Source organism: Oncorhynchus keta, chromosome 17, assembly GCF_023373465.1.
Source record: "Oncorhynchus keta strain PuntledgeMale-10-30-2019 chromosome 17, Oket_V2, whole genome shotgun sequence".
Classification (NCBI taxonomy): domain Eukaryota; kingdom Metazoa; phylum Chordata; class Actinopteri; order Salmoniformes; family Salmonidae; genus Oncorhynchus; species Oncorhynchus keta.
The window spans coordinates 15,786,433-15,811,307 of record NC_068437.1 but is presented as its reverse complement, the minus strand read 5'-3'; the positions used below and the strand labels follow the sequence as shown (position 1 = coordinate 15,811,307).

General features: G+C 44.9%; 1 protein-coding gene across 3 annotated transcripts in view; it reads left to right on the top strand.

The window, feature by feature from the left end:
• The first annotated feature begins 1,930 nt into the window (after positions 1-1,930).
• LOC118396513 (protein MON2 homolog) overlaps positions 1,931-24,875 on the top strand; it is a 46,707-nt gene continuing 23,762 nt past the window's right edge. For 2 of the 3 annotated variants that reach the window (XM_052465610.1, XM_052465609.1), the window contains exons 1-13: positions 1,931-2,426; positions 14,755-14,818; positions 15,038-15,165; positions 16,723-16,854; positions 17,280-17,409; positions 17,976-18,073; positions 18,830-18,955; positions 20,653-20,847; positions 21,862-21,986; positions 22,139-22,278; positions 22,526-22,679; positions 23,604-23,794; positions 24,076-24,157. In XM_052465610.1, the coding sequence (XP_052321570.1) occupies positions 2,319-2,426; positions 14,755-14,818; positions 15,038-15,165; positions 16,723-16,854; positions 17,280-17,409; positions 17,976-18,073; positions 18,830-18,955; positions 20,653-20,847; positions 21,862-21,986; positions 22,139-22,278; positions 22,526-22,679; positions 23,604-23,794; positions 24,076-24,157 (1,673 nt within the window). In that variant the 5' untranslated portion in view covers positions 1,931-2,318. Of the gene's footprint in view, positions 2,427-9,945; positions 10,233-14,754; positions 14,819-15,037; positions 15,166-16,722; positions 16,855-17,279; positions 17,410-17,975; positions 18,074-18,829; positions 18,956-20,652; positions 20,848-21,861; positions 21,987-22,138; positions 22,279-22,525; positions 22,680-23,603; positions 23,795-24,075; positions 24,158-24,875 lie in introns of those variants that run through there. The other variant, XM_052465611.1, reaches the window with a different exon arrangement.

The following is a 24,875-nucleotide window of genomic DNA, read 5'->3' as shown; positions in this document are numbered from 1 at the left end:
ACCATTCTTCCACGAGTATTTCCATTACTTGGTGTTTTGTTGATGCTGATGGAAAATACCGTCTCACCCCTCCAGAACATCCCATAAGTGTTCAGGTGGGTTGAGATCCGATGACTGAGACAGCCATGGCATATGGTTTACCTAATTGTCATGCTCATCAACCCTTTCAGTAACCACTCAGGCAATGCGGATGGGGGCGTTGTCATCGTATTGTGGCATAGCCATTGTAGCCAGAATAATGGCCAGACCAGCGTTTTTATACATGACCCTAAGTGTGATGGACGTTAATTGCTTAATTAACTAATGAATCACGCCTGTGTGGAAGCACCTGCTTTCAACATCATTTGTATCCCTCATTTACTCATTATTATTCCATTATTTTGGCAGTTACCTGTACATTGCTCTATAGAAAGGTTAGTGCTCTCCGGGATTTTTGATTTATTTTTATTTATTTCACCTTTATTTAACCAGGTAGGCAAGTTGAGAACAAGTTCTCATTTACAATTGCGACCTGGCCAAGATAAAGCAAAGCAGTTTGACACATACAACGACACAGAGTTACACATGGAGTAAAACAAACATACAGTCAATAATACAGTATAAACAAGTCTATATACGATGTGAGCAAATGAGGTGAGATAAGGGAGGTAAAGGCAAAAAAAGGCCATGGTGGCAAAGTAAATACAATATAGCAAGTAAGACACTGGAATGGTAGATTTGCAATGGAAGAATGTGCAAAGTAGAAATAAAAATAATGGGGTGCAAAGGAGCAAAATAAATACATGAATTAAATACAGTAGGGAAAGAGGTAGTTGTTTGGGCTAAATTACTGCTCTGACAGTTGGTGCTTAAAGCTAGTGAGGGAGATAAGTGTTTCCAGTTTCAGAGATTTTTGTAGTTCGTTCCAGTCATTGGCAGCAGAGAACTGGAAGGAGAGGCGGCCAAATAAAGAATTGGTTTTGGGGGTGACTAGAGAGATATACCTGCTGGAGCGTGTGCTACAGGTGGGAGATGCTATGGTGACCAGCGAGCTGAGATAAGGGGGGACTTTACCTAGCAGGGTCTTGTAGATGACATGGAGCCAGTGGGTTTGGCGACGAGTATGAAGCGAGGGCCAGCCAACGAGAGCGTACAGGTCGCAATGGTGGGTAGTATATGGGGCTTTGGTGACAAAACGGATTGCACTGTGATAGACTGCATCCAATTTGTTGAGTAGGGTATTGGAAGCTATTTTGTAAATGACATTGCCAAAGTCGAGGATTGGTAGGATGGTCAGTTTTACAAGGGTATGTTTGGCAGCATGAGTGAAGGATGCTTTGTTGCAAAATAGGAAGCCAATTCTAGATTTAACTTTGGATTGGAGATGTTTGATATGGGTGTGGAAGGAGAGTTTACAGTCTAACCAGACACCTAAGTATTTGTAGTTGTCCACGTATTCTAAGTCAGAGCCGTCCAGAGTAGTGATGTTGGACAGGCGGGCAGGTGCAGGTAGCGATCGGTCGAAGAGCATGCATTTAGTTTTACTTGTATTTAAGAGCAATTGGAGGCCACAGAAGGAGAGTTGTATGGCATTGAAGCTTGCCTGGAGGGTTGTTAACACAGTGTCCAAAGAAGGGCCAGAAGTATACAGAATGGTGTCGTCTGCGTAGAGGTGGATCAGAGACTCACCAGCAGCAAGAGCGACCTCATTGATATATACAGAGAAGAGAGTCGGGATCCTTGGGACGTCCATATACCTAAACCCTAGCATACCTTAACATTAATACCTTAACATTAATCCTAACCTTACCATTTTACATTTAAACTTCAATGTGGTGACTACAGAGTTGGACGTCCCATCAATTTGTTTACAATACTCCACTAGGGGACACTGTAATCATTCTGCTGGAAGCCGGTCATGTTTACGGAAGTACAAGTGACGTGTCAATGTCTACCAAAGCATTGTGGGATCGAAACGGTGCTTGCAATGGTGACGGCTGGAGCCGTGAAACCTACGGCTGAAACGGAGACATATTAACCATATAAGTGGCACTAGTAGCTAGAATTGTGCTAATGATGATCATCTATCACACTAACGTCTAGGCTTTTTGTTGAAGATAAACTTATGCCGTGTCATCGCTTCGACTATGCATACAGACGGATAGGGCAAAGCAGAACACTGGAATATTGTGTCAATGGACTCTTGTGCGGAGGTCCACAGCGTTTTTCTTTTTTTCGAAGTAGCTGAATAAGTAGGCCGGGGACCAGTATCATAGGACTGCATTTGCATTCCTTATTATTTAAAGCTTTTGATATTTAGATTGAATACATCATCCAAAATGTCGACCAGTACCCCCGAAGCGGTGAAGAAATTACTCGAGAACATGCAGACGGATCTGCGGTCCCTGTCCATGGAATGCAAGAAGAAATTCCCCCCAGTCAAAGAGGTAGATATACATGCCTGTAGCTAACTTTAGCTAGCAATCTGAGTTATGTGGTGTTGTGATAATGTGCCACCTCACCACTGATGATACAATTTTGATGCAATTGCTGATGTTGTCATCAAGTGCATCGAGTGATGCGACGCGACATGTATCAGATTAGTAATATTCAGTTGTGACGGCTGCATGAATGTTGTGCCATTGTCTTACGTTAGGTTTGATCGGTAGCATGGCTAATCATGGGACGTGTGTTGTTTTGTGTCTGTTAAGATCACATTTTTTAACATATTTAATGATTCACAAAATGAGGATGTTTTGTTGCCACTGCATCCAAAACGTTGTGATTGATGGCAGAGTACTTCTCTTCCGGGTTTAACTACTGACATGAACGCTATTATGGTCCTCTAATTCATGTGGCAAAATATACTGAACAAAAATATAAACGCAACATGTAAAGTGTTGATCCCATGTTTCATGAGCTGAAATAAAAGATCAAAGTTACATGCACACAAAAAGCTTATTTTTCTTATTTTCTGTGCAAATGTATGTCCCTGTTAGTGAACACTTCTCCTTTGCCAGGATAATCCGTCCACTTCACAGGTGTTGCCGATCAAGAAGCTGATTAAACAGGATGATCATTACACAGGTGCACCTTGTGCTGGAGACAATAAAATGCCACTCAAATGTGCAGTTGTCACAACATAATGCCACAGATATCTCAAGATTTGAGGGAGCGTGCAATAGGCATCCTGACTGCAGGAATGTCCACCAGAGTTGTTACCAGAGAATTGAAGGTTCAATTCTCTACCATAAGCCGTCTCCTCAAACGTTGTTTTAGAGAATATGGCAGTGCATCTAACCGGCCTCACAACCACAAACCATGTTTAACCACAACCGCTCAGGACCTCCACACCAGGCTTCTTCATCTACGTGCTCGTCATCTTCAACAGGGTCTTGACCTGACTGCAGTTCGGTGTCGTAACTGACTTCAGTGGACAAGTGCTCACCTTCGATGGCCACTCGCATGCTGGAGAAGAGTGCTCGACACAGATGAAACCCGGTTTCAACTGTACCAGGCAGATGGTGTCGTGTGGGGGAGTGGTTTGCTGATGTCACCTGCACTTTTTCGCATTTTGCCATGGCTAATTCTGTGTTCCATTGCTCAAATATTATTACAAAATCAATGTGCATGTGCCCTGAATGCCCAATTAAAAAATATATAATAATAATAATATTATCCCTGACTATCTAGCTTTTATTTGATTGTTAGTTCTCAGATGGTATTATTAAAAAAACTGCAGTTTTTGCAATTTTTGCATGTTTTCTATCTGGTTTTGTTCATTTAAGTTGACACCGAAACTGTTTTACCATTCTGAAAATGAACTCTTAGAAGGTCAGTCTAATAATTTTCTATACAGAAATACCCTGCAATTTGCTCCAATGACTATAATTTTAGTTTGAGATTTTGACATTGAAGCCAATGATCTACTTCCCCAGAGTCGGATGAACAGGAACAGCTAGCATGCTAACTGTTCCTGTAGACTTCCAGTCATTGAGCTGACGCTAGTTAGCAATGGCTTATGAAACTACCTCTTAACTTCCTATATACTGGAGGCAGAGACATAAAAATGGTATCCACAATCGTATTCGGTTGCAGCTAGCGATATTCGTAAAAAATATTTTTCACATCAAAAAAATCCCAACAAAAACCGCGGACCTGCCGCAGACCCCAGTTTGAAAACCCCTGGCCTATATGACGGGAATTGCATTCTCCTTTGAACTCAAATGTTTAGGTAAAAGGAGTGAGCCTAAGATAATCGAATTAACTTGTTAATGGCCACTCTTCACTTGCTTTGGAGATTCTGATTGAGGGTCTGTAATATAATCTCTTTAGGATATGTTTTCATCTAGATAAAAACAAAGCCTTAATTGTCATGTTTGTATTATTCATCCCACTAGGACTCCACACCACATTTATGATGTCATGCCAGTGTAGGCCTAGCTGTCAGAGAAATAATGCTGTCTCCACATTTTAAATGACTGCTCCTTTATGTTGAGCCTGTGGGCCTCCACTCTAGCCTGAGGTGAGTCAGTCAGTGCTAGGCAGCAGGGAGTGAAAGACTCGCTACTGCCCTTGGGAAAATACCTCTACAGTAACAATAGCCTACTATTTCTGTCTTTTTGTTTCCTGTCTAGAATCTGGTTATACTAAGTCTAACCTTTGCTGGGCTTTCTAAGTAGGCTTTCTTTTTACATTTTGATCAACATATCTGAAATATCTTATCTTTCTATGGGAACTGAGAATGTCAGTCGTGCCCTTGACTCTAATATTTTCACTCAGATAGCCAGGTATGAGACACCTCCTTGACCAGTCTCACACACCCCTATCCCATTCATTTACCTCTGACAAACTGCAAGCAGCTGTTTTCCCTACAGCTTTTTTGTGTTTAAAACGGGCTGAGAAGAATCCTATTGATTGTTCTATATCACAGCTTCACGCTCAATTCCTTTCCTTCTAATCTCATGGGAGATTCTCTGTTTGTTGTGCTCTGATCACTTTAGTCTGACAACACACACAGCAGCTCTCTGATGCATTATGGGTGATTCCAGGGTTTTGGATGTTACATTTGCACGCAAAATCCTAACTTTAATGTCTCACAGAATGGATAAACAAAATATGCATTATGGTTGTTACATGAAATGGAAATGCTTTTTAGGGAGACTAAACATATTAGTGAAAGTCTGAGTTTGTAAGTCTCGTGTCAAAATATGGAGAGCCATTTTCATGCATTTTAACATTCAAAGCCTCCCCCCTATGTTTGTTTTATTCACTGATTTAGCACACTCCACCAACCTGGATGTCCTAGCCGTGTCTGAATCCTGACTTAGGAAGGCCACCAAAAATCCTGAAATTTCCATCCCCAACTATAACATTTTCTGACAAGATAGAACTGCCAAAGGGGGTGGAGTTAGCCTGCAGTGTTCTGTCATACTATCCAGGTCTGTGCCCAAACAATTTGTGCTTCTACTTTAAAAAATCCACCTTTCCAGAAAAAAGTCTCTCACCGTTGCCGCTTGTTATAGACCACCTTCTGACCCCAGCTGTGCCCTGGACACCATATGTGAATTGATCGCCCCCCATCTATCTTCAGAGTTCATACTGTTAGGTGACCTAAACTGGGACATGCTTAACACCCCGGCCGTCCTACAATCTAAGCTAAATGCCCTCAATCTCACACAAATGATCAAGGGACCTACCAGGTACAACTCTAAATCTATCACCATGGGCACCCTCTTAGATATCATCCTGACCAACTTCCCCTCTAAATACACCTCTGCTTCAACCAGGATCTCAGCGATCATTGCCTCATTGCCTACGTGCGTAATGGGTCCGCTGTCAAATGACCACCCCTCATCACTGTCAAATGCTCCCTAAAACACTTCAGCGAGCAGGTCTTCCTAACCGACCTGGCCCGGGTATCCTGGCAGGAAATTGACCTCATCTCGTCAGTATAGGATGCCTGGTTGCTCTTCAAAAGTGCTTCCCTCTCCATCTTAAAGAACACTGCCCCATTCAAAAAATGTAGAACTAAGAACAGATATAGCCCTTGGTTCTTCCCAGACTTGACTGCCCTTGACCAGCACAAAAACATCCTGTGGCGTTCTGCATTAGCATCAAATAGCCCCAGCAATATGTAACTCTTCAGGGAAGTCAGGAACCAATATACTCAGTCAGCTAGGAAAGCTAAGGTTAGCTATATTGCTTCCTGTAGCACTAATTCCCAAAAGTTTTGGGTAACTGTAAAGTCCATGGAAAATAAGAGCACCTCCTCCCAGCTGCCCACTGCACTGAGGATAGAAAACCACCGATAAATCTACAATAATCGATAATTTCAATAAGTATTTTTCCACAGCTGGCCATGCTACCCCTACCCCGGCCAACATCTCAGCACCCCCTGCAGCAACTTGCCCAAACCCAATCAGCTGATGTTCTGAAAGAGCTGCAAAATCTGGATCCCTACAAATCAGCTGGACCCTCTCTTTCTAAAAAAATGATCAGCCAAAATTGTTGCAACCTCTATTACTAGCCTATTCAACCTCTTTTGTGTCATCTGAGATCCCCAAAGATTGGAAAGCTGCGGCGGTCATCCCCCTCTTCAAAGGGGGAGACACCTTAGACCCAAACTGTTAAAGACCTATATCCATCCTGCCCTGCCTTTCTAAAAATCTTCAAAAGCCAAGTTAATTAACAGATCACTGAACATTTAGAATCGCACCACACCTTCTCCACTATGCAATCTGGTTTCCGAGCTGGTCACGGATGCACCTCAGCCACACTCAAGGTCTTAAACGATATAACCATCGATAAAAGAAAGTACTGTGCAGCCATCTTCATCGACCTGGCCAAGGCTTTTGACTCTGTTAATCACTACAGACTCAATAGCCTTGGCTTCTCAAATGACTGCCTCGCCTGGTTCACCAACTACTTTTCAGAGTTCAGTGTGTCAAATCGGAGGGCCTGTTGTCCTGTTGTCCGGACCTCTGGCAGTCTCTAAGGGGGTGCCACAGGATTCAATTTTCGGGCCGACTCTTTTCTCGGTGTATATATATCAATGATGTCGCTCCTGCTGCTGGTGATTCTCTGATCCACCTCTACGCAGACAACACGATTCTGTATACATCTGGCCCTTCTTTGGACACTGTGCTAACAAACCTCCAAATGAGCTTCAACGCCATACAACACTCCTTCTATGGCCTCCAACTGCTCTTAAATGCAAGTAAAACTAAGTGCATGCTCTTTAACCGATTGCTACCCGCACCCTCCCACCCGACTAGCATCAGTAGTCTTGACGGTTCTTACCTAGAATATGTGGACAACTACAAATTCTGAGGTGTCTGGTAAGACTGTAAACTCTCCTTCCAGACTCACATTAAGCATCTCCAATCCAAAATTAAATCTAGAATCGGCTTCCTATTTCGCAACAAAGCCTCCTTCACTCATGTTGCCAAACATACCCTCTTAAAACTGACTATCCTACCGATCCTTGACTTCGGCAATGTCATTTTCAAAATAGCCCCCAACACTCTACTTTGCAAACTGGATGTAGTCTATCACAGTGCCATCCATTTTGTCACCAAAGCCCAATATACTATCCACCACTGCGACCTTTATGCTCTCGTTGGCTGGCCCTCACTACATATCTGTTGCCAAACCCACTGGCTCCAGGTCATCTGTAAGTCTTTGCTAGTTAAAGCCCCACCTTATCTCAGCTCACTGGTCACCATAGCAACACCCACCCGTAGCATGCGCTCCGGCAGGTATATTGCACTGGTCATCCCCAATGCCAACACTTCCTTTGGCCGCCTTTCCTTCCAGTTCTTTGCTGCCAATGACAGGAACTAATTGCAAAAATCTCTGAAGCTGGAGTCCTATCTCCCTCTAACTTTACGCATCATCTGTCAGAGCAGCTTACCGTTCACTGTACCTGTACACAGCCAATCTGTAATTAGCACACCCAACTACCACATCCCCATATTATTACTTACCCTCTTTCTCTTTTGCACCCCAGTATCTCTACTTGCACATCATCATCTGCACATAAATCACCCTAGTATTAATGCTAAATTGTAATTATTTTTGCCTCTATGGCCTAAGTATTGCTTACCTGATTTAATAAGTAACAAATAAGTGATCAGAGCTTTCACCTGGTCAGTCTGTCATGGAAAGAGTGTTCTTAATGTTTTGTATACCCCGTGTCTGTACACACACACACACACATATATATATATATATATATATATATATATATAAGCAAAAAAAGGTTTTCAGAAATGTTTTTGCGAACAAATAATTTTTTACAATGACTGCCTACCCCGGATGACGCTGGGCCAATTGGGCGCCGCCCTATGGGACTCCAAATCACAGTCGGGTGTGATAGTCCAAGGTTCAAATCCAGGCTCTAATAACATACAAACAGTTGAAGTCAGAAGTTTACATACACTTAGGTTGGAGTCATTAAAACTCGTTTTTCAGAACTCCACAACTTTCTTGTTAACAAACTATAGTTTTGGCAAGTCGGTTAGGACATCTACTTTGTGCATGACAATTAATTTTCCAACAATTGTTTACAGACAGAATTTCACTGTATCACAATTCCAGTGGGTCAGAAGTTTACGTACATTAAGTTGACTGTGCCTTTAAACAGCTTGGAAAATTCCAGAAAACGATGTCATGGCCTTAGAAGCTTCTGATTGACTTAAATTATGTCAATTAGCCTATTGGCGGTGTACCTGTGGTTGTATTTCAAGGCCTACCTTCAAACTCTGTGCCTCTTTGCTTGTCCTACTCTTCTACATTTGCACACACTGTACATAGATCTTTCTACTTTTTGTTTATTTAGTGTTATTGACTGTACATTTGTTCATGTGTAACTCTGTCGTTTTTGTCACACTGCGGTGCTTTCTCAGCCAGGTTGCAGTTGTAAATGAGAACTTGTTCTCAACTGGCCTACCTGGTTAAAAAAAGGTGACATTTAAAAAGGAAAGGGTTGGCTGAACACAAACAATAATTTTGAAGAGAGTCATTTCCATTATTACTTTAGAGTGCAAAAATGGCAGTTATGGATGTTAGACATTCAAATCGTAGATGTCTTGCTCAAAATCTATCGCAACACATTTGTTGTCATTTAACTTAACAACATTTTTTAAGTTTCACGTATCAAATGTTATTGGTTAGATGTACGGGATACACATGGTATACACTGTCCAGTGAAATGCTTGCTTGCAGGTTCCTTCTCAATAATGCAACAACAATAAGAAAATATAAGAATATGAACATAAAGTAAATGCCTCGATAGAATATAATAATCATTTTAGTATAATACAGGAAGGCACAATTTATAGTCCAATATTTACATGTTTTGTAGAAGGGGGGATTAGGAGAAAGTGTTTAAATTGTGCAGTACTTAGTCATCATAATAGGAGTGTAGTTTCTGTGTGCTACGGTTTGGAGAGTCGGTGTAGGCGGTCAGTCCAGTTGAAGTGTTCAGCAGGTTGACGGCTTGTAGATAGACACACATCTATCGATTTGGTAAGGGAGTGAACAGATTGGCTGGGGTGTGTGGCGTCCTTGATGATCCTGCGGGGCTTCCTCTCGCGCAGTTTTGAGTCCTTTAGTGTTCATAACTAACACTGGGGAACAGCTGTGAGTGGAAAACCAATCTCCGTGGGCCCTTTCTGAAAGCCATGAAATTGTCCCAAAAGCACTTTTTGAGTTTTGGCATCGTGCTCTGTAACTCCAACATATAGCCTAGACAAGGGATAACGAACTCTATCCTTGGGGGCCGGAGTGGTGTTACTTTTCCCCCCATCCCTAGCAAACACAGCTGATTTTAAATGCATTCTAAACTGAAGATGATGATTATTGGCGTCAGGTGTGTTAGTTGAGGCAAAAGACACCAATCAGGCTCCCGAAGACTGGAGATGCCCATCCCTGATATAGACCTTTAGGATCATTATAACAGGGTTCCGTTCGTAAAATGACGGACCTTTTATTAGTGGATGCTCAGGGTTGACTTTCCCATGGAATTGCCCTTACACTGCAGTGTCTGTCGACTGTCTGGGAAACGTGGCATCTCCAGGAACACCGCAGTATTAATGAAAAGGGTTGTGCAGCCTCCTCCTTTACACCCTGCCTGTGTGGCTGAATGTGTCACGAAGACTTCATACAGTCGGACAAAATAACACGCAGAAGAATTAGAACCTGGAAGATCCAACGCAGCCGTTTTCATCTCAATGTCAAATCATTTCTGGGTAACATGTTTAAGTACCTTACTGTGATCGTAAATCAATTAAAATAGTTCAAAAGAAACAAATAGCTTCTTAGCAAAGAGCAATTTCTCAAGCAACAATTTTGCGAGGACTGTCTGGGAGTGGTCTGAGTGGGGAAACTGAGCTTGATGTTGTTGGCAGAGACGTTTGTAATTTAATGTCTGGTGACGTCACCAGGCAGTCAAACTCCCATCACACCAAAACAGGCTGAAATTTAAGGCAGTCTCTTCAAACAGCTCTCACACTAAAATGGCAGTATAATTTGACAGTTATTATTCCAACCTTGTGGTGTAGAAATGTATATAAAACACAATGTAGTTTTTGACTGCACTGGGACTTTAGGAAGAACTGACAAATTGTGATACTATTGGATTAATTGAATTAGCCCCTTCAATGTAGGCTATACAGCAGCAGAACCAATGCTAAAATCTGCAGCGTGTTTCTCTTCTGAGAGCATCTATGAGCGGCTGAGCTAATGATGCTGGTCTTGGAGGGAAGTGGGGATGGGCATTTTGAAATAATTTCACTATTAAAATAGTTTATATTTAGGAACTGGCTTGCGGGCGCAGCTTACGTGACTTGGGAGAAAGGTGCCACTCTGCTTGCTTGCAGCAGTGCGGGGATGGGCATGGGCCGATGTGTTGGACATAGAGAGAGAGGGTAGCCATACAGACTTGGGCTAGTTTGACAAACTTGTAGATGCCATAGGTTATCTATCATGCCATCTAGTTGTGCCAGTCTTGACTGCATCAAATCGATATAAAGAAGCTAAGATGGCTAGCTATTTTACCTAGGCTAATTGAGACTGTTTTGCTGCGCTTCTTGTCCTTGTCTACAACTCCATTCAGATTAACCAATAGGGTTGTTCCATGTAATCTGAGAAATTAAACTAATTGATTGCACCCTAATTGGCCATTTTAATTTATTCAAATTATATTCAATAATTATGGCACTTAACAGCCGATTTGATTAATCCAAATGCGCCCTCTGTATTTGCAGGACATTCACCCCGCTCTCAAACGGCTAACTAGCTAGCTTCCTGGCTAGAAGGTTGACGTAAGAAGGTAGCGTTAAACGGAGCCTGACCTCAGCAGGAACAAAAGAGAGGCTACTAAGTTCTCATCATAAAGGTACTCACAGAGAGTACGTGTGAGACAGACAGTGGTGTGGCAGACTGGTGATGCCGAGGCAGACTGAAATACACTGCATAGAAAAGTATGTGGACATCCCTTCAAATGAGTAGATTTGGCTATTTCAGCCACACCTGTTGCTGTAAGAAATCAAGCCCACAGCCACGCAATCTCCGTAGACAAACATTGTCAGTAGAATGGCCTTACTGAAGAGCTCAGTGACTTTCAACGTGGCACCATCATACGATGCCACCTTTCCAACAAGTCAGTTCGTCAAATTTCTGCTCTGCTTGAGCTGCCCCGGTCAACTAAGTGCTGTTATCGTGAAGTGGAAACGTCTAGGAACAACAATGGCTTAGTAGCAATGTCACAGACAATTTAATTTCGACAAAGCCTTTTCATTGTTGAAGTAGGCAACAAAAGAATGATCAAATGGCAAAATGAATACTCTCGCAAGCATTAAAATACTAACGTCGGTTAGGATATTTGAATATTCAAGTAACCGTGCCCATTCCTAGAGGAATGTAATGAGTTTGCATTCAGGCTGGTGCAAAATTTAATGAATAACACTAAAAACATTTAGTGAAGTTAGGTCTACCAGTGTGACCTGGTCCTCCTACCATTTGCCCTCAAGCTGCTTAAACTGTGGATGGACCTTCACAGTGGCTTCATACGCCCTTCTTCACTGTGGTTTGCAGAAATAAGTTTGAAACTGTCAGCTTGTAGGTTTTTTTTGCTCAGTTGGGGGCAATTCCACATAAACAGAGAGGTGCTGAGACTAAGATTTTATGTCAAACCAAAATCTTAAACCCTACCAACTCTATGCACAAGAACTGAAAAATTTCCACAGAAAATCTTAGTTGAAGAACTGTGTAGATGCTAAGTTACCAAACGGTAGATTGCTTTTTCGAAAGATTGCCATAGATTTTGTTCATTTCTGAAGATTACGGTCATTTTGGTCAATTGCGGGCAGCTTTGCAACCCCACTCTCTCCTTTGAAATCCCAGCAATCTGCTTCTGATTCAAGGCTCTCTGACTTGCTTAGTTATGTGACTGGTTGAAATCTCTGTGTGGTTCAATGCTCTTGATCTTCCTACAAGGTTTCAGCGGGAGGCTGATCATTGTTTGCCTGGATTGCAGAACCCATAGCAAGTTTATTATTAAACCAGGCATGTTAGGCTGCAACCTCATTGTTATAACTTTTTGTAATCGAGCACATTGTCCCCTGTCAACTGCTGTAACTTCATTAGCCAAGGTAACAAGACTAACGTCATGATGAGGAAGTGTCAGCGCCGCAACAGCTGCTTATCTATCCCCCCCATCAACAACACGTATATTAAGAACCCGTTTGCCCTTTTCCCCCCTCAACACAGACTTTATTGTTCTTTTCTGGAGGCCTAACCATTTTTGTGACAGAGTTAATGTTCTCAACAACAAAAAACTGTCACCTGCCTGCCTGCTTCCCATTTTGAATATGAGCCACAGCCAATTGAACGTTATTTTCATTCACATCGTAGCATCGATATCTATATATCAGTCTTGGAAAGCTTTCAACGGGGCTCCACCAGAAGGAGGGGAATGAATATTGGAGAAAGTTCTGTGTTTTATTTGATTTGCCCTGTTATAAAGCCCTCAGCCTCGCGCCACACTGAGAACGAAGGGGGATGAGGGAGACTTACATTTGTCCAGGTGAACTTTAATTGGCGTTGTGGCGTGGTGATCGGACCTTTCGTTCGCCACAGTTTGGCTCGGTTCACCCTCTGAAGTATTAAGGCTCTGTTGCCTGGTAACCAAGGGTTTCAAAAGGTTGCGTCCTGTCCTGTTGACCCCCGTCTTCTTCCTTGCGTCCTTGTGGCAGTTTAAATGAAATGGGAAGTGATGTTACTGTATAGAATGTAGAAGAGGTCAAACACTGCAGTGTAGTAGAGCAGCCACGGTCAGATAGGAAGACAGCGTGAGAAACTAAGTGGTTTCACATCCTATGAATAGAGGTTGACTGGTTAGTGTCGTTATTCATATCAAATGAATGACATGCTGAGGTGTTGCACACTGTTCGCAAGCTAGGCCTTTTGTGGTCACGTTACCTGGACGAAACCCTTGCTTCAGCTCTGCATGTTTGAGTATGGAAGAGAGGCAGTGACTATAACAGGAAGTTTTGTCTTCACTTGGAACACCAATCCAATCTTCTTTTTTCAATTCAACTGCTCACAATGTCGAAACACTTTTTTCTGGCAAATGTGGCACTTGACGTCATTTCAATTCTGATTATTAAATGTAGGGAGTCTGTGAATAGTCCTTTGTTTATCGGTGTGCCATTTTCGTGGTCGGGTCAGCCTATGAAATATTGGGCACTGACAGTATGTTTATGTAGGCTATAAGCCCAGTCCGTATCACGGTGCATAGGCAATTGTCAATGATCTGCTTGCTGTTGTGGTTGGTTTAGGGATGGGAAGAAAAGAACCAGGCAAGAGAAGCACGGAAAAAGAGCGGTGGAGAACGAGGGGGCGACGTTGGGGGAGAATATCTTGACAGCTGCAGTTGCTGTAGAGAGATAAAGAGGACTCTGTTGACTGCTGAAAGCACAGCATATATTCCTTCTCTCTCCTTCCCTCCTCTCTCCCTCTCTCTCCCTCCCTCCTTCTCTCTCCCTCTCTCTCCCTCTCTCTCCCTCTCTCTCCCTCTCTCTCCTCTCTCTCTCTCTCTCCCTCTCTCTCTCTCCCTCTCTCTCTCTCTCTCCCTCTCTCTCTCTCTCTCTCTCTCCCCCTCTCTCTCTCCCTCTCTCTCTCTCTCTCTCTCTCTCCCTCTCTCTCTCTCCCTCTCCCTCTCTCTCCCCTCTCTCTCTCTCTCTCCCTCTCTCTCCCTCTCTCTCCCTCTCTCTCCTTCTCTCTCCTTCTCTCTCCTTCTCTCTCCTTCTCTCTCCTTCTCTCTCCTTCCCTCTAGAGGCGTTGCTACAGATCCTGGTTCGATTTCAGGCTGTATCAAAACCGGCCTGAGATTGGGAGTCCCATAGACCCAGCGCAATTGGCCCAGCGCTGTTAGGGTTTGGCCATCATTGTGAATAAGAATTTGTTCTTAACTGTCTTGCCTAGTTAAATAAAATGACATAAATAAAACATGTCAGGCAGGACAGCTCCAAAAAGAGAAATCAATTTGGTTCCCCCTCTGTCTCCTCATGTAAAGGGATTTACTCAAGGTTAACTGCTTCCAGACCTCAATGTTTCTGGCCACGCTTGTTCTCTCTCCTCTGAGCATCATTAATAAGGACGAGGAGATGTGTAACGGTGGAGGTGGTAACGCATCAGCAGCAGTCTCATCATAAGGAACGTATAAGTAAATGTAATCTTAATGGGCCTCTTGTCTGTGCTTTCCTACAGGCTGCCGAGTCCGGGATCGTCAAGATCAAGACCATCGCCGCGAGGAACACCGACATCTTGGCGTGTAAGTGAAGGAGGGAGGGACACCCATAAAGACCTTGTGTATGTTTGTGCGAGAGAGATGTTTTTGCTGAACCAGTTATCCACGTACAGATCGGTGATTAGGCCTAATTCAAACAAGCCAAGGATGCGTTCCAAAAGAGATGTCCAAGGTGTGGTTGTGTTCTACAACAGCTGCCTGATTTGATGTGTGAACTGTGCCCGTGTATCGTCTCCCCCTTAGCCCTGAAGGAGAACAGCTCGGAGGTGGTCCAGCCGTTCCTGATGGGCTGTGGCACCAAGGAGCCCAAGATCACCCAGCTGTGTCTGGCTGCTGTCCAGAGACTCATGACCCACGAGGTGGTGTCTGAGGTGAGGAACACAGGACCACTATGGGGATAATCCCAACTTCCGCTGTTTCACTTAGTCATGTGTTGATGTCCGTGGGAGACTAAGGGGATGTTTTAGGCTCGCCCCTAACGCTGTCATAATCACTTTGATTAATAATCCATTAGAATTGCATTATCAATGTGTGTACCGTGGTGATTGAGAAGGATGAATTATTTAGGAGGGAAATGGTCCTAGCTGATGTCAAACATGCTGTAACTCGTATATTTTTAAGCCCAGTGCAATGCACACTGTGCTAAATGCCGGGACAGTTGAAAGTGGTGGTGTACTCTCTTGTTCCTGCATGGTCGCTGCTACACAATAGACATTCTACGTTCTCATTCTAAGCCCGGTGAACCGTGCTTTGGTCTGGATGAAGGCCTGCGTTTGAAGTCTGGGGCAGGGCGAGCACATTATTCGGACTCTGGGCTTATACCACTTTTATATACCACGACTCTAACTGAGAGGGTGGGGTTTCTACTTTTTGCTTCACACTGCATTGCAAAGCCTCGTCTCTGTAAAAACACTACCTACACCTCAACATGGAACCCAGGCTATTGTGACTGGCCCTCCCCGGTTGAGGCCAGTTTACTTGACTTGCCTGGTGTTATCAGGGACACCTTGACCGACCGGCTAGCCAGCCAGGCCTACTGTGTGAATAAGAACACCCTGACTGACTGTCTCCCTGCCCGCCTGACTGCCTGTGTTCACCATGCCTGTCTGGCTGTGTTTACGTGCTATCAGCAGACTCCCTGCCTGGAGCCTTCTGCCACGTTCCAGCACCTCCCCTCTATATATCACTGCCTGTGTGTCTGTAAGCCCAGGGCTTAACTACTAGGACACACTTTTAAATGGATAGTTGTTGGCTCCCGAGTCTCTATGGGAACAGCTAGCATGTCATTGTGCTAACGCTAGTAGCACTGCACCCCTCTCCCGCTGTTAGTAGCAATGCATCCAAACTCCTCCCCCACCTGCTTCCCCTGTCACCACTGCAGAAACAAATCTTAGGGGAAACACAGGACATGGGGAAGAAGAACGAAGCTCCTGCAGTATGATTAAATGTCTTGGTTTTAATGAGTGAACGGGTGTCAGTTTTGCCTGAGGAAGAAAATGACCTGTCATGGTTCCTGTTTGCTGCCACTTTTGAAGGACAGGTTATTTATTTTCTTCAACTGACTACTTCCCTCAGTTCCACTGGTTTTGTACGAGTTCTGTTGGTTTGTTCTGACCTCAGGATGTGACACAAGGAAAATGTGTGTTGAGTCACTGCTCTGGAGTGCCACAGTTGCTGGGTTTGGTGTAATGACGGTGCGTGCCTCGTCGACCCTGATGTATTCAGAGCTGGTCTGGTCGGCTGCTCCCCTGTGTGTCTGTCTAATTCTCTGTTATTCTGTGTGTACGTGTCTGTGAGCTCGAGTGCTGCTGTCACTTGCTCTGTTCTGTCACATTCCCTGTTGATTGTGACCATGACTGTCACTGCCTCCTTGATGTACAAGTAGGCTACAAGTCTTGTGTGTGTTTGTGTGCCTGTGTGTTCACCAGGCTGCAGCAGGGAACATTATTAACATGCTGTGGCAGTTGATGGAGAACGGGCTGGAGGAACTGAAGCTGCTGCAGACTGTCCTAGTGCTGCTCACCACCAACACTGTAGTACATGACGAAATACTCTCCAAGGTACCCCGAACTGCACACTGTCTACAAACACCAAATGTTGTCATGCGTGCACACAGTCACACATCATACAAGCACCAAATGTTGTCATGCGTGCACACAGTCACACATCATACAAACACAGGTATCTTGCCTCATGTTACAGAAGGTTAATATTTTCCCCCACATTGCAGACATTTCATACATTCACAGTACAGTCAGATAGAACATGCTTCGTCCCACACACGTCTCATATTTGCCCTTGAAATCATGTGCTATTCTAGTTGCTTTCCACGTGCATGTGAATCCAGATGTGTGCCTGAGTCAATCTGTCTACGTTCAATTGTCCATACTAACATACCACTTAGAATGTATTCCCCAGTGCATGGCTTGATAGCCTATGTCAGGCTGAATATTGTAACGGAGCCTCTCCCCTCGTTCCCTCCCAGGCCATCGTGCTGTGTTTCCGCCTGCACTTCACCAAGGACAACATCACCAACAACACGGCTGCCGCCACCGTGAGACAGGTCGTCACCGTGGTCTTTGAGAGGATGGTCGCCGAGGACGAGCGCTTCAAAGGTTAGGGTCGGGAGGGCTCATGGGAAATTGAGTTATTCTAGGACTGAACCGTTTCTGTCCTTCAGTATTCTGCATCACAGTTTCTCTTTCTTACCCTCCTCCTCCTCCTCTAACTTTGAACCTGTCACAGAGTAAGGGAAGGGAGTTAGTTTCTCCTTAGATTGCCTAAAGCTGCTTATCCGGTGATTTAAGCCTGAGTTCAATGAATACATAATGAGTTTTTGTTTGGCCCTGTCAGATTTCACACTGCTGTCTTCCCAGTCTGCATTCTTGGTTTAGTATGTGAGCTAGGATTGAGAATCACTATTTAATTAAGTGACTTTTCTCTCTTGTAGTAGGTGTTGGATCGGTCTTTTCTGAGAGTGTGTTATTTGATGGTATGTGGATTGTCTGTCTGTTTGTTTTCTCGTGAGCGATTGATCCCTCCAGCCTTGTATCCACAGCTGTGTCCAATGACTGTCTCTCCCATGTGTTCTTTCCCCCTCTCTCCTCCTCACACTCTCTTCTCCCCTCTCCCTCTCCTCCTTACCCCCCTCCCCTCCTCCTCACCTCCCTCTCTCCTCCAGGCATCGTGGAGCAGCCTACTCCAGTCCAGGGTAACACGAACCGGAGGTCTGTCAGCACCCTGCGGCCCAGTGCTAAAGACGCCTACATGCTGTTCCAGGTACGTCCACCAGACAGTCCTCCATACCTCTCACTGTACCCCACCTGCACCATCTCGCCCATCAGAAGAGGGGGTATAGATAGGGTTTACCCTATGAATGAGGGCAGGAGAATGGAGGGAACAACTTTGTGTAATGAAATACAGCCAGGCTGTCTTTATATACAAAAGTATGAGGGGACCCCATCAAATTACTGGCTTTGGCTATTTCAGCCACACCCATTGTTGAGAGGTTTCTAAAATCAAGCACACAGCCATGCAATCTCTGTAGTCAAATATTGGCAGTAGAATGGCCTTACTGAAGAGCTCAGTGACTTTCAACGTGGCACCATCATAGGATGTCAACTTTCCTACAAGTCAGTTCGTCTAATTTCTGCCCTGCTAGAGTTGCCCTGGTCAACTGTAAGTGCTGTTATTTTGAAGTAGATACGTCTAGCAACAACAAAGGCTCAGCCGCGAAGTGGTAGAAGTGGTAGAAGTGGTAGAAGTGGTAGGCCACACAAGCTCACACAATGGGACCTGCGATTGCTGAAGCGTGTAGCACGTAAAAATGATCTGTCCTCTGTTGCAACACTCACTATTGAGTTCCAAACTGCCTCTGGAAGCAACATCGGCACAAGAACTTTGTCGGGAGCTTCATGAAATGGGTTTCCATGGCCGAGCATCTGTACACCATGCTCAATGTCAAGCTTTTCGGCTGTATCCAGCTGTCCTATGTGCATGTCTATATTCCTATGTTTGTTGTGTGTGTCTATCCAGGACCTATGTCAGCTAGTGAATGCTGATGCCCCTTACTGGCTGGTGGGGATGACAGAAATGACGAGGACGTTTGGTCTGGAGCTCCTGGAGTCAGTCCTCAACGACTTCCCTGGGGTCTTCCTGCAGGTAAACACGCAACATAATACACAGGATTTTTGCAATCGCAATTTTGTTTTTGCAAAATCAACAATTCCCCATGCGAGGGCTTGCAATTCTGACCAATCATTAGAAAAATAGGTTTCTGCATGGTCAATATACCAGGATTATGACTTAAAATTCCAGGTTTAGCATCACGATACTCTATACCGAAATGATACCGCAGCAAAAAAAAGAACATGTATTAGCTACATTTTAAATAACCACTGGGCTTTCTTTTCTTCGAACAATATGTTGATAACTGGTAAAACAACAAATAGAGTATCTTCTATTCAATATAACATGTACTTAAAAAAATCAGTCTAAAAACGCTGCCAGTCTAACATTTTTATTTTTAAAAATACTCCTCAATCTTCACAAAATACCCCATAATGACAAAGTGGAAAGTTTTTTTTATTTTTTTTACATAAAACCCCCCCAGAAATATTAGTATTCAGTATTCAGACCCTTTGCTATGAGACTCGAAATTGAGCTCCGGTGCATCCTGTTTCCATTAATCATGTTTCTACAACTTGAGTCCACTTGTGGTAAATTCAAATGATTGGACATGATTTGGAGAGGCACACACCTGTCTATATAAGGTCCCACAGTTGACAGTTCATGTCAGAGCAAAAACCAAGCCATGAGGTTGAATGAATTGTCTGTAGAGCTCCAAGACAGGATTGTGTCGAGGCCCAGATCTGTGGAAGGGTACCATAAAATATCTGCAGCGTTGAATGTCCCCAAGAACACAATCGTCTGTATCATTCCTAAATGGAAGAAGTTCCAAGGCTTTTCCTAGACCTGGCCGCTGGGCCAAACTGAGCAATCAGGGGAGAAGGGCCTTGGTCAGGGAGGTAACCAAGATCCCAATGGTCACTCTGACAGAGCTCCAGAGTTTCTGTGTGGCGATGGGAGAACCATCCAGAAGGACAACCATCTCTGCAGCACTCCACCGATCAGTCCTTTATGGTAGAGTGGCCAGACAGATGCCACTCCTCAGTAAAAGGCACATGACAGCCCGCATGTAGTTTGCCAAGAGGCACCTAAAGGACTCTCAGACCATGAAAAGCAAGATTCTCTGGTCTGATGAAACCAAGATTGAAATCTTTGGTCTGAATTCACGTCCGGAGGAAACCTGGCACCATCCCTACGGTGAAGTATTTTGGCAGCATCATGCTGTGTGGATGTTTTTCAGCGGCAGCAACTGGAAGACTAGTCAGGATCGAGGGAAAGATCAACGGAGCAAAGTACAGAGATGCTCAATAAAAACCTGCTCCAGAGCGCTCAGAACCTCAGACTGAGGCGAAGGTTCACCTTCCAACAGGACAACGACCCTCGGCACACAGCCAGAGCCCGGACTTGAATCCGATCTAACATCTCTAGAAAGACCTGAAAGTAGCTGTGCAGCGACGCACCCCATCCAACCTGACAGAGCTTTAGAGGATCTGCAGAGAATGGAGAAACTCTCCAAATACACGTGTGCCAAGCTTGTAGCATCATACCCCAAAATACTTGATGCTATAATCACTGCCAAGGGTGCTTCAACAAAGTACTGAGTAAAGGGTCTGAATACTTATGTAAATGTCATATTTCATCTTTTTCTTTAATGTAAAACTATGACCCCCACCTCCTGCTGACCCCACCCGTTGCCCTCCCTTAACCTCTGCCCTCTGACCCCTATATAGCACCAGGAGTTCAGCTTCCTGCTGAAGGAGCGTGTTTGTCCGCTGGTCATCAAGCTGTTCTCCCCCAACATCAAGTTCCGCCAGGGCAGCAGCAGCGCTGCCTCGCCGGCCCCTGTCGAAAAACCCTACTTCCCCATCTGCATGAGGCTGCTCAGAGTGGTGTCTGTGCTCATCAAACACTTCTACAGCCTACTGGTGAGTCCCGGGGGTTATCAAACACTTCTACAGCCTACTGGTGAGTCCCGGAGGTTATCAAACACTTCTACAGCCTACTGGTGAGTCCCGGGGGTTATCAAACACTTCTAAAGCCTACTGGTGAGTCTAACAGCCTACCGGGGTTATCAAACACTTCTAAAGCCTACTGGTGAGTCAGCCTACTGGTGAGTCCCGGGGTTATCAAACACTTCCGGGGTTATCAAACACAGCCTACTGGTGAGTCCCGGGGGTTATCAAACACTTCTACAGCCTACTGGTGAGTCCCGGGGGTTATCAAACACTTCTACAGCCTACTGGTGAGTCCCGGGGGTTATCAAACACTTCTACAGCCTACTGGTGAGTCCCGGGGGTTATCAAACACTTCTACAGCCTACTGGTGAGTCCCGGGGGTTATCAAACACTTCTACAGCCTACTGGTGAGTCCCGGGGGTTATCAAACACTTCTAAAGCCTACTGGTGAGTCCCGGGGGTTATCAAACACTTCTACAGCCTACTGGTGAGGGGTTATCAAACACTGGTGAGTCTAACAGCCTACTGGTGAGTCCCGGGGTTATCAAACACTTCTACAGTTATCAAACACTACAGCCTCTCCCGGGGTTATCAAACACTTCTACAGCCTACTGGTGAGTCCGGGGGTTATCAAACACTTCTACAGCCTACTGGTGAGTCCCGGGGGTTATCAAACACTTCTAAAGCCTACTGGTGAGTCCCGGGGGTTATCAAACACTTCTAAAGCCTACTGGTGAAAGTCAGTTACTAACTAATAATGTGTTCTCTGTACCTAAATAATCAAACAACTACAGTTGTAGTAGCCAAGGCATGAACTATAGTTTGAACTATAGTTTGGGTCATTTCCATTTTTGATTTCAGTCAATTCAGGAGGTTAACTGAAATTCAAATCCTGTTGTCTTCTTATTGTAGAGACCTCCATATGTGGACAGTTATCTTGGGGATCTGAGGATTGAGGTGTGTTTGTCTGTGTTGTGGTTGTAGGTGACGGAGTGTGAGATCTTCTTGTCCCTGTTGGTGAAGTTCCTGGATGGGGAGAAGCCTCAGTGGCTCAGAGCCGTGGCCGTGGAGTCCGTCCACAGGCTGTGTGTACAGCCACACCTGCTACGGTGAAGAGGAGGAGCGCACCCTCAACACACACATCACTGACCTCACCATACGACACTAACCTTACCACACACACAGAACCTCAACAATCTCCATATTCTATATCTTTTTTTTTAAAGAAACTTTTGCGACATCCTTTCTCTCCCCCCTCCAGGTCTTTCTGCCAGTCCTATGACATGAAGCAGCACTCCACCAAGGTGTTCCGGGACATCGTTAACGCCCTGGGCTCCTTCATCCAGTCCCTCTTCATCGTCCCCAACACAGGCAACCCTGCTGCCACCAATGCCCCTGCTGGTGAGGACCACACTGAGGAGCTAATGTCGTCTTTACCGGTGTTACAGCTTGAGACTGTAGTTGGGTAGAAAGTAAAGAAGAGGAATATCTAGGATAGGATTAGGCAACTCATAAGGGTATGGAAGGTTCTGGTCTGCAGGGTGCGAAGGCTTTGGTTCCGGCTCAAAACTAACAGCAATCTTTTGCTCTCTTTTTCTTCCTTCCCTCCCCCTTCCATTCCTCCATCTCTCTCGCTCTCCCTCCCGAGGTGGGTCTGGGTCGGGGGCCCAGGCGGCTGCCCAGGGTGGTCCAGGAGCCGGAGGTCAGGGTGGGAGTCTGATCACTCAGGCTGCCTTCGAGTACCGCGGTACTTGGATCCCCCTCATGACCGTCAGTGTGCAGGGCAGCGCCAAGGCTACCTAGTGAGTAGTACTATATAAATAAATATGTGTGTGTGTGTATATATATATATATATATATACATATACATATACATATACATATACATATACATATACATATATATATACACACACACACACACACACATCTAGCTATGTCTATCTAGGTTTGAATCATCCATCCAATTATCACACACAGGGACACAGTCTATTGGAGACAGTTGAACCAGAGAGAAACAGTTTGATTTTAAACCACGGGGGGGGGGGGTGAAATTATGTCCATTATCAAAAACCTAGACACCCTGGGGGACAGTTGGCCTGTAAATGTTGTCATTATTCTACTCTAACAAGCTGCTGTCTTTGAGTGAGGGAACGGAGACAGCGGTAGGAACAGAGAGAACACAAACACAGCAGACACCCCATGACACACACTATGCCTGTTAGAGGGAAGGAAGGAGTTGATTTAGCTGTGGATTCGTTGGCCTAACTCTGCTCTCTCTGATTCAGAGGGGTTGGGTTAAACGCGGAAGACTCATTTCAGTAGAATGCGTACAGTTGTACAACTGACTAGGTATCCCCCTTTCCCTTTATGCATGGGTCAAGAGCAAGGGAATGTGATCTGTTGTCTGTAATTATGAGGAGATTGAGCAATGCTGGTGTTTTGATAGACTAGAGAATTAAACCGGTTGGTTTGTTTGTTGATGCAGGACAGAGTTGTCAGTCAACATTGTCTAACACAGCTCGTCGTGTGTCTATAATGAACACATGGCCAGGGAAAGCTGATCCTGCAGCAGCCTAGTGTTTGTTAGTGGGAGCTGAATGACTGTTTCTGTTTGCATGTAGCTCCTTGGGACATACACACTTGGTGTGGAGACCCCCCAACACACACAACGTGTGTGTGTGTGCGTCATATCATACGTTTCCCTTTCCTCTTCCCTGCCCCAGTCTGGAGATGTTGGACAAGGTGGAGCCCCCGTCCATCCCAGAGGGTTATGCCATGTCTGTGGCCTTCAGCGCCCTGCTGGACCTGGTCCGAGGCATCACCTCCATGATAGAGAGAGAACTGGCCAAGGAGGAGGAGGAGGTGGCTGTACGCAGGGAGGCCAACCCAGACCAGAACGCCCAAGCTGAGCCTGGTGAAGAGGGGGGGATGAGGGAGGGTCGGGGGGCTAGGACCGGGGCTCTTCTCTGGGCCCACACAAGGAGCTGAACCCTAGCTTGCAATTTTATTGACCTCTAGTGGGCATTTCAATACCTACAGTTACTGAGGGCGTTTAATATATGTAGGCTTACTACAGTGATGAATGTGTTATCATCCCTATTCAAAGAAGAATTCTGATGTAGCGTTTAAATATAGATATCTGTACAAATGTATATTTCTTCTCCACTCTGTTGCTAACGGCTGTTTCTCTGTTAGAAGCCCATCTCGTCTGGGAGGAGATGGTCAGTGCGTGTTGGTGTGGTCTACTGGCTGCCCTCTCACTCCTATTGGACGCCAGGTAACAACCCTTAAAGATCAACTCAAAGTCAATTTATTTACACTGAACAAAAATATAAACTTAACATTCAACAATTTCAAAGATCAGAGTTCATATAAGGAAATAATATATTCACCAGGCCCTAATCTATGGATTTCACATGACTTGGAATACAGATATGCAACTGTTGGTCACAGATACTTTAAGAAGAAGGGTAGGGGTGTGGATCAGAACACCAGTCACTATCTGGTGTGACCACCATTTGCCTCCTGGAGCGCAACACATCTCCTTTACATAGAGTTGATCAGGCTGTTGATTGTGGCCTGTGGAATGTTGTTCCACTCCTCTTCAATGTCTGTGCGAAGTTGCTGGATTTTGGCGGGAACTGGAACACGCTGTCGTACACGTCGATCCAGAGCATCCCAAACATCGGTCCAGAGCATTCCAAACATGCTCAATGGTTGACATGTCTGGTGTGTGGGACGTGGAAGAACTGGGGCATTTTCAGCTTCCCGGAATTGTGTACAGGTCCTTGTGACATGGCGCCGTGCATTATCATGCTGAAACATGAGGTGATGGCGGAGGATGAATGGCACCACAATGGGCCTCAGGATCTCGTCACGGTATGTCTTTGCCTTCAAATTGCCATCAATAAAATGCAATTGTGTTCAGTGTCCGTAGCTTACGCCTACCCATACCATAACCCCATCGCCACCATAGGGCACTGTGTTCACAACGT